General features: G+C 33.4%; 2 protein-coding genes across 2 annotated transcripts; one reads left to right on the forward strand and one right to left on the reverse strand.

Annotated features, from left to right (window-relative positions):
- The first annotated feature begins 5,324 nt into the window (after positions 1-5,324).
- LOC120088262 (Transducin/WD40 repeat-like superfamily protein) lies at positions 5,325-17,457 on the forward strand. Its single transcript, XM_039045415.2, has 13 exons — positions 5,325-5,566; positions 5,743-5,992; positions 6,438-6,547; positions 7,085-7,154; positions 10,647-10,779; positions 10,890-11,027; positions 12,247-12,386; positions 14,781-14,828; positions 16,022-16,132; positions 16,224-16,405; positions 16,488-16,609; positions 16,914-16,990; positions 17,081-17,457. Exons 2-13 carry the CDS (start codon positions 5,777-5,779, stop codon positions 17,189-17,191), a joined length of 1,458 nt encoding a protein of 485 aa, XP_038901343.1. The 5' UTR covers positions 5,325-5,566; positions 5,743-5,776; the 3' UTR covers positions 17,192-17,457.
- Positions 17,458-17,606: 149 nt separating this feature from the next.
- On the reverse strand, positions 17,607-25,335 carry LOC120088584 (beta-galactosidase 3-like). The gene is made up of 19 exons (XM_039045979.2): positions 25,091-25,335; positions 24,906-25,001; positions 24,034-24,146; positions 23,859-23,925; positions 22,151-22,243; positions 21,764-21,907; positions 21,590-21,678; positions 20,827-20,932; positions 20,644-20,731; positions 20,428-20,546; positions 20,180-20,344; positions 19,851-20,029; positions 19,670-19,779; positions 19,449-19,558; positions 19,105-19,215; positions 18,915-19,028; positions 18,597-18,799; positions 18,167-18,506; positions 17,607-18,032 (listed from the first exon to the last, which is right to left on the reverse strand). The coding sequence occupies exons 1-19, from the start codon at positions 25,250-25,252 to the stop codon at positions 17,910-17,912; spliced, it is 2,532 nt and encodes an 843-aa protein (XP_038901907.1). The 5' UTR covers positions 25,253-25,335; the 3' UTR covers positions 17,607-17,909.
- Positions 25,336-25,741: the final 406 nt, after the last annotated feature.

Raw genomic sequence — 25,741 nt, forward strand, 5'->3', positions numbered from 1 at the left:
ACTCGTAGTTTGTAAATTAATAAACATATTCTGTTTTGTTTTTTGATAAGTTGTTATTGAAATTTTAATCTTGAATCCAATAAACTAAAGTCCTGAGGCTATTTTATGTAGTTTGAACTTTATGTAGTGACATAAATGTGGATCAAGTTCAAATATATAGCCAAAATGGTCTATAGTATATGAATAAGGTTGGGCGCCTTATTCTGAGGACACTATGGATGCGGCTCACTTTGTAGTTAGTACAAACGATGTAATCCTGAATCGTTCATATAGAGATATGTGTGTGGGGGCATCCTATGCAATGAGTTTACATAAGACTGAACCATGAAATAGTCACTTTTTACGTTCTAAATGCCGTTTTATGTATAAAACTGACTATTTCGTTAATTGATGACCTAAGTAACTTAATCTTAATCCTGAACTAACTATGAAATCCTGTTCACTCGGAATTATCCTTAGATCTGCACAAGTGAGGGCAGCTCATCATCCCTGGCCCAATAAGCCTCCCATTTCAGGATAAGCCTCCCATTTCAAGGGTAAGATCAGATGGATAGCTGGGAACATAGGGTGCAAGATGGAATTCACTCCTACCCGTTATAGGGATAGTAGATAGGTTGTTCTCTTTAGTACTGAATCTAGGTCTTGAACAAGGGGCCTCACCCTCTCATTGACCCGAGAGGGATTTGGTTTATAGGTTGGACCTTAAACCAATTGTTCATTAGAGGATCAATGGAACTTAAGGAGCAAGATGTAGTCTTGGGGGTAAAACAGTTTTTATGACCCAACCGAGATTACGAACAACCTATGAAAGATTAGCTTACTAATCATTGTTATATCAAATGGACACAAATATATCTATAGTGAGGGGAGTGCAACTACGGGACTATAGTGGAATGACCCGTTAGTTAACGAATGTTGATTAACCCCGTCTAAAGAGTTTAGCTAGCTAATCTCGGATCGTTGGAGCCCATGATCTATAGGTCCATTAGGTTCCTTTACTAGCTCATATGGAATAAACTTAAAACAGTATGATAGAATAATTCGAATTGTTCAAATTAGGTGAAGAGAGAGAAACCGATAAGTATATGTGATATAATGGTCGAGTTTTCAGTTTAGAGATACAGCTTTAATATTTAAATGTGATTTAAATATCAAGAATATGAATACGTTCATATTCGGAAGCTCGGAAATAATGGAAATGGTCAAAGATGTAAAAAGTTAAATAGTTGACTTTTGACTTTGAAAAGTCAAACTTTGACCGACCTTATATTCAAATGTGATTTGAATTTCGAGAAAATGAATGCGGATTCATGCTTGGGAGGTCAAAATTAGTCAACACGGAAAAAATCATAAAAAGTAAAAATGTTGACTTTTTGGTCAAAGTTTGACTTTGACCAAATGACTATTTTGCCCTTTGACTAAAGTTAGTGGGAAAATCCAAACTTTTGTGGGATAATTCCACTCACAAAATAGTGGGCTAGGTGTTGGCTTATAGTGGAGACATTAAGCCCACTTAGATAGTGAATTCTAGGTGTTGGGTTTTTATGAATTTATTTCATGCAATTGTTGCATGGTTTTTTCTATAAATGGGCTTTTGAATTTGGATTAAAAACTTTTGCCATTTTGCCAAAATTGTTTGTAAATTTGGGCTGGAAAAATCACATTTTTTGGAGAAAAATTTAAAATCCAAACCTAATCCAAAATTCCATTTCTTTTTCCAACTCTTTCTCTCTCTCGGGTTCTTCATCCACTGGGTCCCACAATCCGGTTATGAGTCCAGAGGATAGTAGGTCAACTCTAGTGGTTGTCCGGAAGAATTCAGGTTGAGATTCAGCGAGGAAAAACGTTTCAGGAGCTTCAAAGATAATTTTTAATTACTGTTTTTTTCCTTCAAATTGCATGCTAATTTCCTTTTAATTAAAAGCAATTAGAGTGTAATTAGGTCATTTATTTCGCTGCGTATGTCTCATGTTCCATCAGTGATATGGTTAAGGATATGGTTGAGAGTGTGAAATTATATTTGTATCGTCTATACGACTTTTACAAATCACATAATACTTCTCATCGAGATAGTCATAGTACCAATGATTCTCAACAATCAAAGATTGTCACTATAAATGAAGATGATCATGGGATGGACGAAGAAATAGATGATCCGTTGATAACTTTTAAGAGATTGAGAGAAGAAGAAAGTTCATTGGAAGTGGAGAATGTTTTGTCTTCTTATTTGTCTGACAAGGTTATAGAAGATAAAGATGATTTTAAGATATTGTACTGGTGGAAAATGAATGGCTACAAATATCCCATTTTATCAAAAATTGTTCGAGATGTTTTGGCGGTTCCGATATCAACAGCCGCTTTTGAATATGCATTTAGTACAGGAGGGAGGATTCTTGATTCCTTTCGAAGTTCTTTGACTCCAAAAACAGTGGAGGCCTTGATATGTACACAAAGTTGGATTCGTGTGGCTCAGTGTTACTAGATCTCCATCCACAACTTGAAGAGTTAGAGATGTATGAAAATATTGAGTCAGGTAATTAAATGATTTTTTTTTTTGTACATATCTAAACTGTTTATTGTACATATCTAATATATATGCTCAAATAATTAATATATTTAATTTTGCGTGATTTGTTTTGTAGATAGTCCATCATCTTTTGTTCTTTTGAAATAAGGAATTGGATTTGAAGTATAATAATGATTTTAATGGTAAGTTTTACTACCATAAGATCAAATATAAATGATCCTCTTGGTCTAATGTATTTGTCATTTATACTCTTGGTTTAATATAATTGTCATTTTTTCAGGCATTGAGAATGAGGAGTGAAAAGACCAAAGATGAAGAAGAAAACTCACTCGAGTCATTCGTCATGTCTCATGGTGCATTGGTGCTCTTGAATGTTATTATTGAACTTGGAGCTTTTGAATGTTATTATTGAACTTGGAATTTTATGTAATAGGCCACTAGTTATTATTAAACTTGGACTTTTTGTTTCTATTTTGAATGTAGACTTGAATATTTTGAATAGAGACTTTGAACTTGAACATTTGAATTGAATTATTTGAGGAAGTTTCTTTTGAAGTTTATATTGAATTTACGGTGGTTGTATTTTAATGTAAATGTTAAAATTTCACATAGATTACAATATTACACGTTTCTTATTATTAAATTTTTATTAATTGGTAATATATTTAGAATTAGTTCACTTTTGTAAATATGGAGGTTTATTGACCTACAAAAATCAAATTGTTCAATAGAACGGGAAGTAACGAAAAAGAACATTCAAAATTAAAAAAAAAAACGGAACCGGTGACCCAACCCAATCCAACCCGAAAATTTTGGGTTGGGTTGGATTTACCATTAAAAATGAACTTTAAGGGTTCATTATTAGCCAACCTGATTTTTGAGTTGGTTCACAAAATTCTTCCAACCCGGTCCAACCTGGACCATCTACATCCCTAGCCACGGTCACGACCTTGTCCACGACCACGACTTCAACCACGATTATTAACATTCATAACATTCACTTTAGGGAATGGTGTTGTTCCAGTTGGTCGTGATTCATGGTTCTTCATCAATAACTCGTTATTTTGTTTGATAATGAGAAGAATGAAATTAGTTCTAAATATTATTTAATACCTTACTCTCGATATTGCTGTTACAATAGCATGTTCGAGACATCAAATATAGAAAATGTCTTTTTTAACATATCATCATCAGTAATTTTCTCTCGGCATAACAACAATTTTAAACTGACTTTGAATAATGCATAATTGTAATAATTTACTGATTTAAAATCTTGTAACTTCAAATAAATCCACTCATTACAAACTTTGGTAAGAATAACTATTTTTCTTATGATCATACATTTCTTTCAAAATTTTCCACAAGATACGAGGATATTTTATTATAAAATACTCCATTTTCAATCCCTCGTGGAGACGATGATGAAGGAAAATCATAGCTTTTGCTTTGTCCTGACTGGATGTTGTATTTCCATTTAATTGTTTCTTCCAAGTTCATAGTATCCAAGTGGATTTCAGCATCGAGCACCAATGACAAATAATTATTGTCATTAATGTCAAGGGCTGTGAATTCTAATTTCATAAGATTTGTCATGGCAACACTTTAGGACCTACCTTCAGCGAGGGAAGCGACAAGAGCTCGAGTTGATGACGTATTGTAAAATTGAAGAGCATAATGGAAATACGGATATGGATAAAATATAATAAAATAATATAACTAAACTTATAAAATAACTAAAGCATACTAAAATTATAAAATTACGGAAATAGGAAGGAAATAGAAAATATATGAAATTCTCTTTTTATTCTCACCAATGTGCTTATATTTTAGGGTAATTGCAATGTGGCATTTTTAAAGATAATAACTAAGTGTATAACATCACTGTAAAAAAATTGTAAATATAGCAAAGTTTATCAGTGATAGGCTTTTATCGTCGATAGACTCTTACCAGCAATATGGTTTATCACTGATAGACTCCTATTAATAATATGGTATATGACAGATTATCTAAATTTTGCCATATTTGTAATTTTTTTACATTATGTTATATTTGCTAATATTTTTGGTCTGATTGCTATATTTGCAACGGTTCCTTATTAAACCACCAAATAGGGGTGGAAACGGTTCGATTTGGTTCGGTTTGATGGTCAAACCGAATCGAATTGAATTTTCTAATATGTGAAATGAACCGAACTGAACCAATTTATTGGTTCGAACCCAACTGTACCGAACTGCATAATGTTCGGTTCAGTTTTGGCATTTTAAAAAAAATCTATGTTATATTTTATTTAAATAAAAAAACAATTTGGTTCGGTTCGGTCTTAAATTTGGTTTTGTTCTTAAAATTAAAAATGGTTCAATTTAAATTCAGTCTTACTCTTTTTCTTAATATATAAATATATAAATAAATAAATATAAAAATAGTTCGGTTTGGTTTCAAATTCGGTTTTCAAAATTGAAATCGAATTGAACCGAATTAATTCGATTTTAAAATTTCTTCAAACGGACTGAACCATATTTTTTTGTTTCACTAAGTTTTCGGTTGTTTAACTTTTGCAATTTGAATGGTCACCCCTACCATCAAATATCACTCTTTATAAACAATTTGACAATACACGGACACCAAACATGAATTAATGCACATGGACAACATGAAAAATGACACATGACGTAGAAGCCTACACATCTACTACCAAATATCACTATTTGTAGATAATTTGACAATATATAGACACCAAACATGAATTACTGCGCATGGACAATATGAAAAATGAGACATGACAAGAAACTACACCTTGGACATCTTTTTTTTTTTTTTAATAATAATTTAACCTTATTTTAAAATTGTTTTTTTTGTTCATCATCATCTTCTATTTCTCTCGTTCTGACTCGAGAAATTCTGGGGGATCTTCGGCTACGAGGTCCCGATGGTCCAATTCGGATCCTTGAACTGATTGACGTTTGGGTCCGAATCTGTGGTTTGTGCTTCGATCTTGGTTCAAATGGTCTCTGGAGTAACTACTGAGATTCGTTGTCAAGGTGATCAGTTTTAAGGATATTAGTTTTTGCCATTTCATAATTTCTGGTTTGGAGTGTGCGAACATATATGAATTCCATGTTCTAGTTTACTTTTAATTAGTGGTTTCAACCTTTCCTTCAGAATTTCACGTGAAAATTTATTTAATTATTTATTCATGTTAATTATCCGTCAACAGGGGAATCGACTAAACAGCAGTTGATTGATTTTCGATGAACTTGGTGACAATGGCAGAGCAAAGAACTGAGGATGGTAGCTCAATGAAGGAAGGAGAAGAGGTGAAGAAGGAGAAACTGAAGAAAAATGTCGATCCGGAACTTTTCAGCTGCTTGCTTCAACCTATGAGTATCGGTGTTGATCCGGACTATATTGGCATTCGTCGTCTCTTGCTTTATCGGAAGGCTGAAGCCGCGGTTCTCCGTCGTAAAGTATGTTTTCCTCTGCAGCTTTATTTTTTAAATTTATATTTTTTTCTGCATTTGTTTCTATTTGATTGGGTTTTGAGTTAGATTGTGATTTTTTTTTTTTTTCCTGTTTGATTCGGGAATTTGGATGTTAGGGAGCATAATTTAAGTAGATTTGGGAGGACAATGCAGTCTGAGTTACATTGGGGTTTCTTGATTCTTTATTTTTTCTCCTAGGACCGAGGTTCCACCGATTTTACTTATGTCCATCAAGAGGAAGACAAATTCTGGGGTTTCGATTTCATAACATTATGAATCAGTTTTGGCTTTCTGTTTGGAAAGAAATTTTGTTAAATTGTTCCTCCATTCTTTTCAGATGCACAGCCTATATTATTTCCGATGGTTCAATTCGTTTATGCATCATTTCCTGAGAATAACGTTAGGCTCTTTCTATTGGTGTTATCCTTAGGACTGGAGGTGCAATGGAAAAGGATATGTGGCATTCCGCAATTTCATACGCCGGCCAAGGAATTGGGAAAGCTCGCGTTTACCAAGTCTTCAAAGCACCCCAGGAAACAGGTTGCTAACTAAGGCCAATTGATAACAATTTCGTATGTATTTTCTGCTTTTGAAATGTATGCTTGGAGTTCTCCCAATTTCATTACTATAATTTTCACCTTTCCTAAAGAAACATTTGAATTCTTAGTCAAATTTCAAAACAAAAACCACTTTTTGTAGTTTTGAAATATTTGCTTGATTTGTTAAAATGAGTCTAGCTCAACTGGCATAGTGCTTACACTATCAACCTCGAAATCAGAGGTTTGATTTCCCACCTCATATATTGTCAAATATTTGCTTGATTTTTCAAAACATGGGTAAAATTTGGATAACAAAACAATGGAACTCATAGGTAAAAATGTAGTGTTAAAATATCTATTTCATAACTTGACTTGTGCTTCTCATGTCTTCCCTTTACTAATTTAAATTTGTTCTTTTATCTCAGTTGCAAGAAATTATTATGAATTGTAATGATGAAACCTCCTATTTAGTGTTACTTTTTAAAGTTATATTCCGCATAACTCTGACATCAAGATAATTTATTGGTTCATGCATCAGTGGAAGATGGGTTCCTCCTCCAAGTCCGCTCTCTCTCTTGCATGAGGTGGAGAGCTGGGGTTCTAGCAAGGTATATCTAAATTCTGTGAAATGTATATATTTAGACACACACATTGCCTGTTTTTTGGGTAAGAAATCACCCTTCCATTAGGGGCAAAGGAATACTAATTTTGCACGAGATGAAAGTATCAAAAAGCTAAAATGTCTTGTTTATTTGAAGTTGTATGCATAGCTTAGTAGAAAGTGTTCAACGTCCTCTATGAGAAACGGGACTGCCTTTTCCATAACTTTAACTCAAGGGGATCCTTCTATGATTTTTGATCTTACATGTTTTCAACGCTTGCTTTTCTACCTAGAGTTTGCTTCCCCTAAATTTAGGCCTCCATCTTTGGACTACTCTTGATCTGTTAAGTATCTTATCTTGTAAATCTTTCTTTCCCTGTTTGCTTGTTCAGCCTAATTCTTTCGCCCTCTTTGCCAAGCTCTTGAAAGGAAAATTTCCTGGGAAGATTAGATTCATCTCTTGGTTGGTTGCTTACTACAAATTTTATCTAGCGATCTTATTTTTTTGCTTTATGCCGTTGGTGGTGCATTTTGTGTTAAAGAATGTTAATAGACTTTGGATCATCTTTTATGGATATGCCATTTACTGCAAAAATTTGGGGTAGATTTTGTGAAATTTTCAAGGTTAGTTTGGTTCCTAGTAGGAATTGATTCTCCACTCTTTTTTTCACATTTGAGGACATTTTTTTTAAAAAAATTAATACCCATGAATATTCCATTAAACTTACGCACATCTCAATAATCTTATGAGATAATTGTCTAATGCAACAATATTTGGTTTTTAGAAAACCCATCAGATTTCAACATCTTATGCAGGTAGATGGCCTTTTTTCTATAATTTCTAGTCCAATGATCAGCATGAGAGAAGGGTCTCATAATTTTGGGTCCCCAGTTTGTCCAACTGCAAGGATTTCTCTTTTAATTCATTTTTCCATATCCTTTGCTCCCCTTTCTCCATTCCACGATGCTTCTCCGTTCTCCTCTCTATGGAATGTTAGAATTTCTAAGAATGTGAGACTTTTTGCCTAACAAGTTTTGCACTAGAGGGTGAACACTCAAGACCATCAGCAGAGACGTTCTTCTTTGGTGTTGGTCCCACAATAGTGTGTTCTTTGCAGTCAAGAAGAGAAGGCCTTGACCATTTGCTGTGGAATTTCAGGTTTGCTTCTCCGTTGGAGTTAGATTTTTAGGAGTTTTGGGAAGTTTTGGCTTGCAACAAAGGCTGTTGTTGTATGATTCTTGAGGAGGTGCTCTTGGACTCTCTTTTTTGCGTTATAGGAAGAGTTGTGGCAGACTTATCTTTTTTGTTCTCTTGTGAGGTATTTGGCTTGAGAATAATTAGATCTTGGAAGGAGCTTTGAGAATTGTTAAGTTTAATTCTTCTTTCTTGGTTTTTGTTGATCAGATTTTTTTGTAATTTCCATCTTGGTCTTGTTAAAAGGAAATTAGGATTTATTCCTAATTAATTTTTTTTCCATTATTATTTCCTTTTTGGTATTTTCCTTTATTGGTTTATTGATGTCTATTTATTCACCTTGTAGAAGGTTGGTTATGTACTTTGAATTACTTTGAATTATCCTGATTTATTCAATAATATACAAATTTAACATTGTATCAGAGCATTAGGTTTAGTCTTATTGAACTCTAGCTGCCAAAGCCCTTTCCGATCTCTGCCTCTGTTGACTACCATAAGGGTTTTCTGCTTGTTTTCCCTTTATCCTACTAGGGTTTTTTTGTCACGCCTCTGTTCATTAGATCCATCACTCATCTGTTCGCCAGCACCGTTCGTGGGCTTTTTGTTACCATGGACCAGGTCTTTTGCGCATTTAGATTTGTCCCTTTGTGCTCATAGATAAATTTTCGCCCCAAATCCATTGCAACCATCGACCACCTCTGCTATCCCATTTGCGCTTTTGCTGTCCGTATCTTTCGTTGTCACTCTCTGCCATGCGTCTCTGTTTGTGTATCAGATTGTATTTGTCCGTGGGTATCTTCTGCACCGCAAATCCGTCTTGTCGCAGCTTTGCTCCACTCAGATCTATGCGCCAGCCACTGCCCGTCAATCGTCGCTGCTACAGATCTGGCAGCATATCTGCTATTCCACCTTAGGTTCATGTTGCTCGCCATGGGTTTCATCCAATCTTTAGAATCCTTCAGTTTCATGTCGCTCTATTGTCTGTCCATCGTGAACTGATTGATTCCATCGTGGTTTGAGGGTTTCAACAAAAGAACCTCTTGGTTTGGTTAGTAAGGCTGATTTAGTTTCAGTCAACCAGTTTGGTTCAGTTTAATTAGTTTGGTTCACTCTTCCATTTGTTTGGTTCATCCAACTCGGTCCGGTGTGGTTCAATTTACTTAGTTTGGTTTATTTCAGGCACTTGGTTCAGTTTTGTTTGGTTTAGCCTGGTTTGGTTTAGTTCAGTTAGTTTGTTTGATTACTTTGTTTTATCTTTTCAGATTTGTGTTTGTGGATTTATGTTCTGTTTTCAAATCAATTGTTCGAGGGTTTTGTTGTAGATTGCTTTATGAGGATCTTTGTTTTCAGCCCAGAAGTTCTTTGTAGGTTTTATCGATCTCTCTATGAGGATCTTTGTTTCTAGCCAAGAAATTTGTTTCCGTTCTTCATGGGTTTATGTTTCCAGCCTACTTTTTGTTTTCGTTCTTCGTGGGTTTCTGTTTCCATCCCAGATCTGCTGATTTGTTTCGGAAATTATCTTTGCATACTCAAGTTGTTCGACAATCTATCACATGAAATAAAAATGCATGTGATGGCACATGCGAGTCAGTGTGTAACGTCCCAAGCCTAGGATTTGGAACCCGGACTCGACACTTGATGGCCCCGACATTCCATTGCATCCCCTGTACCCGACAAGGTTATCCTTGCTTGTCCTTTATTTGTCTTGAGTTGCTTCTAAGAGTGAAGATTATTCCCACAAACCAACACGGGTCCTTTTAGCATGCTTTCTCCTCACTCACATGTTTCATAGGATTCCCAAGAGGTCTACAACATAGAATTTCTCCAAGCTTTTCATCCAACATAGAATTTCTCCAAGCTAAACACGTTTAACTATGAAGTTCCTATGATTGAGCCACCGAAAGAGAAGGTGCACCTTATTGGTATATGTAGTAACTTTCAATTCTTTTAAGCCTTTCTTAACTAGACTTTCATATGTTCAGGATCTCTCACATTCAGATGTGATCTCAGTTCATTCATGTTTGCCTCCTAAACTCGGGCGTTACACAGTGAGAGAGTTGTTATTTAAAAAATTTCTAGTTAGGCTGTAGAGAATTTCTGATCCTCAGTTTCTTTTTCATATAGGGTGCAATTGTTAGTTTTCCATGTTTATTGCTCATGCAGAATTTTCAATGATTTAAATAATTAAATCAAATTAACTTCTTTGAGCATTGAACAAGAAGCACGGTAAGTTTAAAACTGATTGCAATTCTATGCTTGCTTTTGTTTCATCATAATTATAATCTATTGTTATCTTTCACTCAGGACTTACAGAGTCACCGAAGATCAAGTTTTAGCTCAAGTGCAAGTGATAATAGTCAGCTGCAGACTCGTAGAGTTGAATTTGCATATTCTTTTGTTGGAATGCATTGTATATTTGATCAATGCAAAGCCGCTGGTAAACTTTCACTGAAGAAGAAATCTGAACCGATCATGGGATTATTTCAAATTTCTTATCAACACATAATGAAGTTGTTTACATAAGAAGACTAATTGTCAATTCTGCAGTTACGGTTGTGAAGTTTGGGCACATGAGCTCTGATCTATTAGCATATGGGGGAGCGGATGGGACCTTGACTGTATGCAATGTCTCTGAACCATCTTCCTCCGTCAAGCAGTTGCTGGGCCATTCAAAAGACGTCACAGGTTGGATTGGCTGGTATTGCTTTTTTGTCTTTTACACTGTCTCTTCTCCCAATCACAACTTCAAGGATTGTTAAAAGCTGAGTAGAAACTTCTGTTGGTTTTCTCTCCAGAATCTCTCTCCAGGGTTGATTTCTTTTGGTTTGCTCCTCTGCTTGGGTCATTATTATTTGTAGGCCCCCTTTTTTACTTTCACTCATTTAGTGAAAGCTGGTTTCTTATAAAACTAATGCTTAGATGTAAGCGCTAGGGGATGTGTATGTTTTCTTGTTATTCATGAGTTATGCCTCTGTTTCAGTTGTGAATTTTCATGCATCAATCCCTCAATGATGTTGATGAATCTCATTCCTTATGAATTTTTCTTGAACTTGCATATTGTAGAAATGAATACTCTCTCATGTGTGTGCAGCAGACATGCACATAATGATGAGTCATGGTAGAAATGGATTTCATTGATTTGTGAGGAGGATATGACTTTTCTTTGACTTTTGAGGGAAAAAACGGTAAAGAAATCTATCAACATTATAACCTGAACACTAGAATATTGATTTTCCAAACAAGTACCCCACCATGTTTGCATCAGTTAAAGGAGGCTGGAGGTTGAAATTTGCAAAAGCCAGCCATAGAAGCAATATGCCAAACATTTCCACTTGTAATAATATTTGACTGAACTATCTAATTGTTTGTACATACACGTGTAAGTCCCCATAGATTGCTGAGCAGTGTGTTTGGAATAAAAGCATTAGTAGTCAATTTCAAAGAAGTTCAGAAACCAGATGAGTCTAGCAGTGGAACAAAAGAAAAAAAAATGAAAACTCTTTCAAATATACTCCCTGGGGCATTCCAAAAGGATACATTAATTTACACCAAAAAGAAAGCATTACATTGCATACAGTCGTTTCTTGGAATTCTTTCCTGTGGTTAGTTGTAGGATCCCTTTTGCTAGTTTTTTATTTTAAATTTTTTAATGCCTTGTACATTCTTTTATTGAGAATCAATAAATGCTGTCTCCCCCCCCCCCCCCCCCCCCCCCACCCAAAAAAAAAAAAAAAAGTTCCTAGTTATCAAAAATAGCGTCAAGAGTTTTTCATTACAAGCATCAGATCTGATATTAAATTTGTTTCCTTTTAGTATGCTATTAGAACGGTGGATTAAGAAAAAGTAGCATTTTACTATTGTCCAGTTCAAAAAGTAAAATTCTAACATACTGGTGTTTCTTCAGACTTTGATTTTTCATCGAATAATCAGTACATTGCATCGTCATCCATGGATAAAACCGTTAGAGTATGGGAGATATCAAAAGGACTTTGCATTAGAGTAATCTATGGAGTATCTTCACAATTGTGTATACGTTTTCATCCGGTAAGTATGAAACAATAATTCTTTCTTTCTTCTGAGAATAAGTGGTTAACTTAAAAGTATTTTCTTTTCTATTCATTACAATCTGGTGAAAACTCTCTTTCTCACTTCTGGGATAGAGCATGTTGGCTCATTATATGTCTCTTACTGTTTTTGTCTACCTGTTTCTTCTCAATTCTGGGGATTAAGATCATTCCTGCAGTGGCTTAGACATGATTTTATGGAGATTGAAGACTCATAAGCTCAATAAACCCATTAGTCTTCACGATTCTCAAAAGAAGTTTGACAAGTTTCAAATTTGTAGAAGACCCACAACAAGTGGAAATCAATATTATTGGGGAGGAAATGATATTATAGGAGTTTGAACATAGATCTCCTACTCTGATACCATTGTTAAATCACTGATTGATCCAAAAATTTAAGTTGATGAATTATGGTAAATTTAATTCTATCATTTCAATAGTTTAACGGTGACAATTTAAACCTACGATCTCATGGAAGATGCGGAGATGCCTTAACCACTAAGTTATGCTCATATGGGTCTTTTGTTTTCTTAAAAACAAAGAAACAAGAAACAAACTTTTCACCATGGATGAAAATATTGAAAAATAAATGCTCAAGTTGGCTATTAGTATTTTTACTTTTACCCATCTCTTCAAAAGCTGCTTTGTTCTCATTTTTGTGGGGGAGAAAATTGTTCGAGTGCGTAAGTTCTTAGCAACCATAGAAAGTTTATCGAGCTATTGGGATTAGAAATATAACAAAGAAAAACATGGCCTCTGTAGTGAAATAGTCATGGAGTTTCAATAAGGAAGAAGCTTTTCATACAAGGCCATTAAAATTACAGTTGATAGGTTGGTTAGATTGGAATCTTCGGGCAGACTCTACAGTGTAGGGCCTCTTGGTTCTTTATTGCTAGTTACGGGATACTTGGGACAAGAAATTCACAATCGAGATTGGACATGAGAAAGGAGTAGTTTTTGGGAAGATACTTAAGTTGATGACATTAATTGCAATTCTCAAACCGCTTTTACTAGGTTAGATCCCTGGCCTAATAGCCATAATTGAACTGTTCTCGAGGTATGGGATCAAGTTGATACCTGTTAGAATCTTAACATTCAAGAGACTAATAATGGTGTAGAAATGGTAGGAACAAACTTGTCTCTGCAATGGTATGCCAGGTTCACATAAGCGAGAAGTTAGTACCAACTTTTCCTGTTAATCCTTCTTGTCTTCTTTGCTAGAGCGTTGGAATCTATCATTTTCCAGTTCTTGATGCTTTCCAAAAGCTAAAACACCTAGGAAGATTTGGTTCATCTCAACCACAGTAAGTACAACATTTGTGAAAGATTTAAAAAGAACCTGAGCGTCCTTTCTCCCTACTGGCATGCCATCTACTACAAGGATGTTGAAAGTTGTTCCCTTTTTCTTTTGCAAAGGATGTTTTGAGTTAGAAGCATTGTTTTTTCGATAGTCGGTACTTGGTATGCCTCCATCTCCAGTCTGGTGGCCTGGCCCCTTTACAGAATCTCCAAACTATCAAGTGCAGGCTTTGCTGGTGAAGAGCTTACCTGAAAAATCAGAGTTATTTTATGAATATTGGAAAAAAAAAGTGTAAGTTATTTTGGGAAGGGAACCCAAGAGTTTTGCAAGACCGAAATTGCAATAAGAAACATCCTGGCCATAACATGATCTCCTCCCATTGGAAGATTTATGTCAGTGGTTGACAGTCCTGGAAGATGAAGACCGAATGAGCTGCAATGCTCAATTCAGAATCTTTCCCCTTCCATTGCCAGCTGAAGTACCGCTGACAATCTTAGGGAAAGAAGAAGAGGAAGAAATGCTGAAAACTTTTAGTTCAGTGCAAGATAATAACAGTTGAAGGAATGTACAAGAAATACCCCAGCTTACCAACGTCTTGTCATCATGTACATGCTATGTCCCAACTTCTATACATTCATCATTTTGTGGTATTCTTGTGATCTAATCAAGGCAGGGAAATTTCATTCAGGAGGAATCCAAGATTTCTTTGTTGGAAGCAATAGATAGTCTCTTGAGATTATTTAATCAAGTTATCTTTTAGCTCCTAAATTGAGTTCTTCGGCTATGGAATTTTGTAGACATTCTTCTTTGTTATTAATATAAATTGAGAGATCTTTTTGTAGTATTCGTAACTTGAGCAAGTAGGATGATATCTCATCTTTCTTGTGGTCTTTCTTTCCTAGATGTTTATGTTTCATAATGTCTGACACCCAACTATATATATGTATACATAGATATAAATATGTATCCATGCATATCCATATGTTATAATATTGTGAAAATATAATCGAACATTTTATTTTCTTCGCATTTATTTTCTTTCTTTTTACCTTCTTTTTCATTATCATGGTGTAGGTAAATAATAACTTCCTCTCAGTTGGCAATGCACATAAGGAAATCACGGTAAGCATGATGCAAATTTGTTTACAGCCACTTGAGGAAGGAATATTGATGATATTTTTAATTAATGATTTTCCTGAAAATATGAATTAATTGAAAGCTGTAGCTCGCAGCCATGATTTTTCAAAAATGTAATTAAATTGAAAAGTAAGATGTCTCTCATTTTCTCTATTCTTTTAGTTTCAAATTATATTTTTATTGGAAATTGAACTCTTTCGGACATGGAGTAGACATAATCACTAAGATTCATGGGCGTGAATGCATAGAGAATTTTCTATATTTCGGTGTTGTGATTGTTCTGGGAGTGAAATGTAATTGTAAATTAGTGTCCCTCACACCCCCAGACCCGGGGTGAGGGGGGATCTCATCAATGTAATAGTCAATGTGACAAGGGATATTCTGACCCACACATGGGAGATATAATATAGACAATGTGATGCTTTCCTGGTGCATGCAGAAAGGAACCCTTTCTTTGTTTTTTGTTTTTTGTTTTTTTTGTTTATAATTTGAACCCGAAACAACTTTTCATGATATAATGGAAAAGAAAATGTTCAAGGGATACAAACTCCCAAAGGGAGTGAAAAAGAAAATAAAACCATAACGACCTTACTTGAATTGAAACTATTTGATAGTTATACAACTGTGTCCTTAAGCCCTAAAGATACTGGAACCAAAAAATAGAACAAGATCTTAAAGCAATTTCAAACAAAGAGAATGACCAAGAAACAAAAAGGACCTATCAAACCAAAGCTCAACTTCAAAGAAAACTCGAACAAAAATCACAACAGTTGAAAATAAGAACCCCAAAAAAATAATAATAATAATAACCAATACAAGAAAAAACTGTAAAATTTAGGTCAATATGATGCTTGCAGTAAGTAGGAACAGCTGTAAAAACTGAGTTTTAAAAACATAAGATCACGTTACTTGAGATTTTTTGTATTTAGTTTCAAGTTGTGAGCTTGACTCTCTCTAAGTATCATTGCTTGAGGGGTAAAAGTGATGCTTTTTATGAAATGTTTCATCCATTTAAATTTCTTTTGACACCTAATTCTTTATTCTTGAAGTTGTCTGTTATTTCTATTTTGGACCTGATTTATGAAAACGTGCCACAGAGTTCCACTTCACCAGATGCTCATTCCTTAGTTGTATCTTTTCCAAGATATGTCCAGCTGATTTTCAGGAATATATTTTAGGTGTTTAATTTCAGCACTGGGAGGACTGTGACAAAATTAGTTCTTGATAGTGAGGTTACCTCAATGGATCATGATCACACTGGTCAGCTCCTTTTCTGTGGGGACGCAAATGTATGTCATTGGCACATTTATATTGTGAACTTTCTTTTCTGAAAACCAAACTTTCATTTGCTAAGATTGACTGTTGAGATTGCATGTATAGGGACATGTCTACTCTGTGAGCATGAACTCTCATACAGGAGCGTTATCCCGTACGCACCGCCAGTGGTGTAGTAGTCGGCGAAAATCTCCTGTATCTACTGTACAGTATCGAAGCTTCTCTCTGCTGGCCAGGGGCCCTGTTTTGCTAACTTGCACTCAAGATGGAAACTTGTCTTTCTTCAGGTTTTGCCAACATAAATTGGCTCTCATTTTTATTCATTTATTGTTCGTTGACTACTTCTAAGCTTTTATGTTGATGTTCTAGTATTGCTTTGGAAGTTCAAGGATATTTGACCCTCCGGTGCTCACTCAAATTAGCTCCAAGAATACATAGCATCCGTGCTTCGTTCTGCCCTCTACTCTCCCTTGAAAAAGGAGAGTACATTGGTAAGAACTGTTTAGTTAATGTTTCATCTTCAATAGTCATTTTGTGGATGGCCGTATCAGCATTATTAATTTACTTCAGAAATCATATTTTAGAAATTGGCTAATAATTCAAATGCTTACATAGAAAATATGAAAATCATGACTAAGATATTTGGAGAAAACAAACATAATTTTCACAAACTAAAAACCAAATGGTTACCAAATAGGCTTTAAAAATTGTAAAATGTGCTACTATTCTAATGTTCTCTGTTCATTCCACAATGTTACTGATTACATATTTGGGTTTTCTTTTTATGAATTGAAGTTGCAGGAAGTGAGGATTCAAATGTCTACTTCTATGACTTGACACGACCTAAACATACTTGTGTCAACAAGCTACAGGTTCACATTTTCTTCATGTGTTCTCTCCTAGATAAAACTATTTAGTTGACAGTTTGTGGTCGATTGACCAGCACACTTGTGACTCTGCAGGGCCACAGGTTCCCAGTTATCGGGGTTGCCTGGAACCATGGGGAAAATTTGTTGGCTTCGTCGGATTTTTATGGAACGGTAATTGTATGGAAGAGATCGAAGATGAGTTAGAACAAACGATATGTGTGAATAGATTTTATAAATGGCTCTGTTGATTAATGAATATCATTCTTCCCTTTTGTGCTCCCATAATTTTGTCATTCTTTTATCAGCTACAGATAATTTTCAGTATCTCAGAGAAAGTGTTTTATTGCTTTTTAGCGCATTAGTTTTAGAAAGTAGAAATGAGAGTGATCTTATTATGACTATACCTCTGTAATTACAGTGTAACGAAATATAATCTAGTTGAAGTTTTGGAGTGACTGGTGTTAAATAAATGTTCAACTCTTTGGCCTTGATTACCTGATGGAATGTTTATGAGAGAGAAATTTCCAATATAGTGTATTTGCTACTAATATCAATTTCAACAAGCAATTGATGAAATGAAAGTTTCAGATGAGTTCAACTATGAACTGTCACTGCTTCATGAAATCAACTGGACAAACTCTTATTAATTAAGAAAATAGAGGCCAGAGTTTTTATTCATATATACCATACGATATAGCTTACCGCTAGAGGGGGGGAAGAAAACTCCTAGCAAACACTAAACCTACCTTTAAGTATCTTCCACCACCAAATAAAAATGAAAATCTTGTGATCTGTTGATATCTCTGTAGTTTATCAGCCTACCTCTCCGAGAAACTAAGTAAAATAAATATCAATACTCAATATTGGTGTCTACCTTGTTTGATATGTACTCATAGCCATGAATCTATCTAATTTATGGGTTCTATGTAGCTATCGGTTGGCAGACGACTTCAGCAGATAGTTTCTTCCTTAAATTTGGACATGGATCTTCTCCAAAGATGCTGGTAGGTACAGTTGCCAAGCATCTCCGTCGACCAACACATACCTGGAAAGGACAGAGTATAAAGTTAAGAACATGGTATTGCATTTTGAATTTTTTATTTCGCCCTTTACAGATGAATCATCGAGTCAAATTTTGAAAATGTCGAGTACATCATATGATGGTGTAAATTTAGATACCTTCTGCAACACAGAAAGTGATTTTGAAGAATGACAGGTCCCTTGCTCAAGACTTCCGCAAGCTCCTCTTGGAGTTCCAAAGCTTGCAAATTTGATAGCTGAAATGAACTGCCCAGCTGCACAATGCAGGTTGATCTTAAGCACATTCTGCTCATTCAATTCTCCATGGTTTTGATGAGTGTGCTTGTTCTTGACAACGGGGCGATACTCAGATGCCTCGGTACAAATACTTGTAATTGATCTCTTTACAAGACTAATCTTTAAAGGATTCCCGCCAACCTCCTCGAAAACCACAATCAAATTTTTTGATGGCATCAACCAAGATCGAGGAACATGGTACCTAAAAGACAAAAATATCAAATGAAATCAGAAAATAAAATGCAGAATTTAGTGTTCATCCAATGTTTAGCATTCCATGAATGGAACTCGCCATTGTTGAGTCGGATAACCGCAACCAAATTGGCATTTCTTCGGGCGGTATGTACCCGAGTAGCTGCAATCAGTGCAGTTTCCATTGGCATTGATAGTCCAGTATCTTCCGACATTCTGCCCGTTTATCCACACTTGACCCTTTTGCATACTACTCATGTCTAAAGCCAAAGGTTCATCTCCTTCAGGTGCATCGAAATAAGCCTGCAAGTTGAATGGAAATAGTTTCGGTGCTCAATGGTTCTCCAATCTGTACTGGATTCTGTACAAGAATGGAATTCTAGTTCTTCATAACCATTCCAGTCAAGCATGAAAGTACCTTGTACCAAGTAAGCGGTTGCGTGTTTTCTTGCGTAGATGGAACCGGCCTCCAATCAACTGCTTGAACAGAGCTTGGAGAACCCAGGTTCATGGTTTCTCCTCTAAGACCAACCTGTTGAAGGAGAAAAATATAAGGGAACTAGTGGAGTGCATGAAAAAGGCTAAGAATTGTGGTTGTATTTGCAGACCTTATATGACCATTTCTGTCTAGACAAGTCCAACTTTCCCTTGTCCAACCCATGTATAGCCACTGGTCCAAGCACTCCCATTTCTCTCTCCTCAAAATGAGGGCCATTGTTCTTCATCCACCAAAAAGGAAAAAGAAAAATCAAACCAAGACAAACTTAAGTTGTTAAGAACTTCGTTGAGATTTAGATTTTTCATTGTCACGTGATAATACTCTGAGTTGTTCTTAGCAATCATGAGGTTAGAGTTACATTAGTAAAACAAATTGTTTGCCTTAAGTCGGATTTGAGTAGGAAATGGTGAATAGTGAGTCATAGTTCATATTATCAAGGGCTGAAAAACTAACTGGCAATCCACCAGCCATGCTTAGCAGAGAAACTTTGTTCACTCCAGCTTGCAAGTAGATTCTTTCCATGAACGTAAATTTACTGTTGTCGTGAGTTCCGAAGCTTGATCCTACCATTAAAGAACAGTATTACCTACTTGGAAGTAGCTCGACTAATCTCGAAAAAACCATACACAGATGCATTGAAGTTTAGGACATAAAGGAGTTCGATGACTATTTACCTGCTAGCTTTCCATTGATGAATACATGCATAGCATCACCTTTTGACGTTGCAGTGAGGATGGGAAGCTTCCCTCCACGGAGACAGGATTCATTTGAATCTACATCAACACTATGGAATTCCATGGAATAAATATGAGTTCATAATGCCATCTTAATCTATAATATGAGCCACGATATTACCTGGTTGTGTACCAAAGATAGTCACTGGTGTCTCTAGTGACATTTAGTTGCTCCAAAAGACCATCGTATGACATGAACGATTCGTCTTCAATTGAAGATATGTCTTCATTATAAGTCTCCCACGAAAACGATTTGACATTTGTCGGCAAAAACGACATTTGATTTGTTTGAACTTCAACCTAGAGCATGAAAATCAACATTTACGTGTTACTGTTATGGGAAGTTATGTTGAGTTCCGAGTTCGTGTAATGAACTACTTAAGTTTCTACACAAGTATATGAAACAACTTGGCTTCTCTTGCATTCAAACTATGACTCAATTTTACATACTTGGGCAGTATTATATATGACATTCTTGCAATCAGGAAGAATGCTAATGGACCAAGGAGGAAGAGTATAATGTCTGCCACTGAATGTTACTCTTGCAGTTGAAGTCCAATGATAGTTTGATAGAAAAGCAGCACAATCTCCTGAGCTAGAAGAGAATACCTTAGCCTGAAGCATGTTAAGATTCGGTCAATATAACATTACATGGATGAACTTAAGTATAAAATGAGGTTAACTTATTGATAACAAACCTTTTGATAAGTTCCCAAGCTATAGTTATGAGATTCACCAGTAAGCAAAGCTTTCTCACATAACTTAACAGCATCGTGGAGTCGTTTTAAGTGACCGAACTTCGGTTGCCTGATCAAACCTAGAATGTAATCAAGGTGACCTAATTGAGTTAGGTCTCTACACAATAGAAGGATTGAAAATTTCAGAAGATTATTACATCTCTATATTGCTCTCACCATATTCATCAATTGGAGCATCATAATCATAGCTAGTAGTAATGAAAGGACCCCCGGCAGTTCTTCCAAAATTAGTTCCACCATGAAACTGAAAGTACCATAGAACAAATGAGAATTTTATCAATCAAGTTTACATTAAAATCTGTATTATAAAGATAATTGAGCATGAGACTTGTGGCTAACCATATAATAATTGACTAAGGAGCCTCCTTTTTGTATAAATCTTGCAACTCCAAATGCCAAATCTTCGACTGGCCGTTGATGAATTGGCCCACCAAAAGTTGTAAACCTAATTGCAAAAGTAATACAAAAGTCAATAAACAAGTAAGTTCAAGCTGATTTGTTAATTATGATACATCCCTAAACTAGAAAACTTTATGTATATGTGTGTTTGTGTTTGTAGTTGTCATTAATTAGTGTTTATTCTTTCAAATGCTTGCTTTGAAATTAAAACAAAACAAATAATAAGATTTAAATACTAATACAAAACTGCTTAAAAATATTTTCAAATATAGCAAAATTTTACGTGACATTTTCCTATATTTGAAAATATTTCTAGCAGTTTTGTTGTTTAAAACAATTACCCTAAATACTACTTTTGTCTTTATACTTTTAACTTTTATTTATTTTGGTCCTTACTTTCATAATATTAATTTTTGTCTTTATACTTTTAACTTTTATTTATTTTGGTCCTAGTACTTTTAGAAAGTGACTATTTTGATCTTTTCACTTTCATTTTTAAGTAATTAAAATTATCACTTTTGAAAGTTCAAAGAGTGAAATGAACCAAAATCGAAAGTATAAAAATCAAATTGAACTAATATTAAAAATATAGAGACCAAAATGAACATTTTAAAAGTATACTTATCAAATTTAACTAAGACCCAAAGTAGTATTTAAATCTAATAATAACAACCAACAAAACAATGTGTGCCAAGTAACTTACCATGCAGTCCAAGCCTCAGTCCAAAAAGTGGGTTTGTAGGGCTTATTTGGTGAGAAATAGTCACAGTAGAATCCATTGCATGTGTTAATCTTAAAAAGGAAAAAAAAGAAAAAAGAATTATATATATATTTTTTTTAAAAAAAAAAAAGATTATTTGCATTAATTAATGGTAACCATAGGATCAGGAGCATCATCTTGCTTGCACATAACCCAAGGGACCCCTGTATCCATTTGAACAGCCATTTTTGCAGCCCAATTCATGTAAGCAAAACCAGCTGCTCCAAATTCCTTGTCTTCTGTCTCATATTCATTCTCAATCTGCAATTTTATTTTATTACTTTTTTTTAGATTTTCAAAAATAAAAAAATAAGAAAAAATATTGACACAGATAACAAAATTTTAATATTTTTTTTATAGAAGATGGTATAAGTGTCCATCCATTTTTCTTTTTTGCTATTTCTGCAAAAAGTTTGATATTTTTTAATTTGTAAAATTTTTCCTTATTTTTTTACATGTTAATAAAAATTGATGGAAATTTTTCAGAGCAAAGTTTTTCCTTACCTGAGAAAGAATTATAGGGCCACCTTGAGACTGGAAAAGCTGTTCTTCCTTCATCATTTGGACTATTTTTTTAGTGAATTTTGCCATTGCTAACTGCACCCATTGGTATATCATCTGTCATCTTATGTTATGCACATATAAATAATAGAATAAAGTTTTTTTTGGAAATTGGAAATTAATTTTTATTCTTAAAAATTTAATTAAAATTTTCTAAACATATAAGTATGTTTTTTTTTTCTACTTTTGAAAATTTACTCATATACAAAATAGTTTCACTCGTTTCGTAACTTTTTAGTTCCTAAAAATGTTGTAAAGTGTGGGTATATATTTTGAAAAGAAGGTAAAAATACCTAATCCATATCTTTTTTTTTTTTTTGGTTACATCGTAAAAAATAAATATACAAACTATTCAATTTAAAAAATATATATTTTTCACATGAAAAATCTTTATTTGACAACTAGATAGGTGCACAAATATAGGAATACTAGACATCACCATGCTTTTTTCTTTTTTAAAATGGTAATTACATTTAAACATCAAAAGGGAAAAAACCATTTTTAAAGTTTAACCAAGAGAGTATTTTTTTTTTTCCCTAGAAAAGTACTATTCAAAATAATAAAGATTAACCTTTTATAAAAAATAATAAATTTTACTGATAAGTATTGCAATTTTTTATCTCATCGTTTCGTTTGCTAATTATTTAGTTTTTATTTTTTTTAAAAAAAATTAAGCTTATAGACATTACTTTTACCTCTAAATTTTTTCCTTTGTTATCTACTTTTTTTAATGTTTAAAAAACTAAGCCAATTTTGGAAAACTATAAGAAATAGCTTTAAAATTTTATTATTATTATTAATTTTTTTTTGGAATTTAGTTAAGAATTCAACCATTATACTCAAGAAAAATGTAAATCATGATAAGAAATTGAGAAAAAATAAACTTAATTTTCAAAAACCAAAAACCAAAAACGAAATTTTATCAAACGAAACCTAAATAACATCACCAAAATCATGCTAAAATCAACCTTAAATAAATTTTCAAAAACTCATTGAACATGCACATGAATCTTCAATATTATAACCCTTATCTAATTTTTAATGTACATTTAGCGAAAACCTGACTTTTTTATTTTACTCTTAATTGGTTTAAAAAAATTTGGCCTACAAAAATGTGATACATATTTCTAAGAGTCAGAGAGTTCAGTAGTCCAAAACCAATTAGAAGTTGCATTTATTCATTCATTACTCAGGTAAGTTTCTTTTTTCTTTATTTATTTATAAAGTGGGCAAAAGGAATTTTAAAAAATAAATTCATAAGAAAACTATATAAAAAATAGTAAAATTTTAATATTTCTTTAAGAGAAGTTGATAGAAGTTTATCGGTGTCTATCGTTTTTTTTACTATTTCTATAAATAGTTTGACTTTTTTTATATGTTAAAATTTTCGGTGAAAAAAATTAATAATTTTTTTATAGTCAATTTTCCTCAATTCCTAATTCATAGGGTTCAATGCTTCTATAAATGTTTAGTATCAATTTTCCTAATTGGGTTTAAATGTTATTATTAGTGATCTTTTTATTTTAGTGCTCCAATTTCTTTTTCAATTAAAATAAAATAGAATAAATTCTTAATATTCTAAATAAGAAAAAAAAAAGTTAACAACAAATTATAGTCACATATAATGTTTTTTTTTTTTAAACTCTCAGACCTTGAAGGGCTCATTGTCTGTTCTGAAGCTAATTCCAGGCACAAACTTCAACCAAACTGGAAAGCCCCTGAAACAAATTAATATTAAAAAAAAAGTATTTATTAATTATTAATTACCAATAAAATTTAATTAATGAACTAAAAAAAATCATATATAGAAATAAAACATTAATTACCCAAAATTCCATTCTCCACAAATATAAGGTCCAATACGAAGATGAACATAAAGCCCTGCCTTTTGCACTAATCTTATGAACTTCACCAAATCATTCTTCCCCTCAAAATCATACTGAGAAATGAAATTAAAATAATCAAAACATCCATTAAACTCTAACAAAAACAAACCCCACAAAATTAAACAAAAATTGGGTCTTGTTTTCTTAATGTTTACTCGGAATTCAAATGTTTTCTATAACCATGACTAAGAAATTTACATCATAGAATAATAAATATTTGGTCATTTAACTTTTAAGTTTAAAAGTCATTTTTTAAAAACTTATTTGTTTTCTTAAAGTTGGTTAAAAATTCAAATATTTATATATGAAATATAAAAACCATAATTTGTGAGAAAATAAATACAATTTTTTTTATTAAAAAAATAGTTATAATCGGGACCTTGACTTTCGAAATTTTTGCTCATATATATATTTTTTTTTTTGTATTTGTATTTGTTTATCAAAATTCACTAGAAATATCAAAATTGATTAAGAAATCAAATTTATACAGAAAATATAAAAATCATGATTAAAAAATTGTGAAAAAATAAGTACAATTTTTCTAAAAACGAAAACACCAATTATCAACTTTCGAAATTTCTGCTCATATCTTGTTGTTTTTGTATCTATTTATCAAAATGGTCTAAAAAATCAAATGTTTAAATAGAAAATATAAAAACCAGAAAACAAGTCCAACTTTCAAACCAAAAGCTATTAAACATGATAATTTTTTGAATTTGCTTGCTTGTGAATAATTTTCGTTTTCAAATTTAAAAAATTAAAAATTAAAAACCAAATAGCTATCAAATAAGTCGAAGTAACGAATGAATTACGATTCCGGGAGAAGGTTCATGAAGATTCCAGAAAACATAGGTATCAACAACATCTAATCCACCCATTTTGGCCTTCTCGATCAAACTTTCCCACATCTGCATTTTATCCATTAAACAAAATGAAAAAATGTCGAAGAAAACAGAGGAAATTAAGAACAAAAAAATTGAAGAAATCAAGAACGAACATCAGGGGCACTTCGGGGATAATGAATAGAGCCAGAAAATAGAATCCTCCGTTCGCCATTGATGATCAGAGCTTTCCCATCGTAGGTCACATTTTTACAGTTCGTTAACTGAAAATACAGAGACCAAAGGAAGAAGACGACGACGAACACCCACTTTCTCATTTTCTTTGAAAATGGCGTTTTAGAGAGAGAGAGGGAAAATGGGGGAATGGGAAAAATGGAAAGCGTATTCTGCTAAGAACACTGAAAGATCAGTTGGGGGAATGTTTGTTTTATTGAAAATATAAAATAGATCTTTTTTAAAAAAAAATAATGAGATATTAAATGATTTTGTTAGGATTGGAGAAATTTGAAGGTTTGTTTGTTTGTTTTATTGAAAATATAAATAAATAGATTTTTTTTTATAAAAAATAATGAGATATTAAATGATTTTGTTAGTATTGGAGAAATTTGAATCTTTATTTGTTTTTATTGAAAATATAAATATATTTATTTTTTAAAAAAATAAATAATGAGATATAAAAGATTTTTGTTTAGTATTGGAGAAATTTTGAATGTATTTGATTTTAACTAAAAAGATAAGATGTTGGATATTTGCGAATGAGCAATACTTAATACTTAAAGTGCAATGCAATTTATGTATGCACCTAA

Source organism: Benincasa hispida, chromosome 10 (assembly GCF_027475165.1).
Source record: "Benincasa hispida cultivar pf3 chromosome 10, pf3_genome.v1.1, whole genome shotgun sequence".
In the NCBI taxonomy this organism is placed as follows: Eukaryota; Viridiplantae; Streptophyta; class Magnoliopsida; order Cucurbitales; family Cucurbitaceae; genus Benincasa; species Benincasa hispida.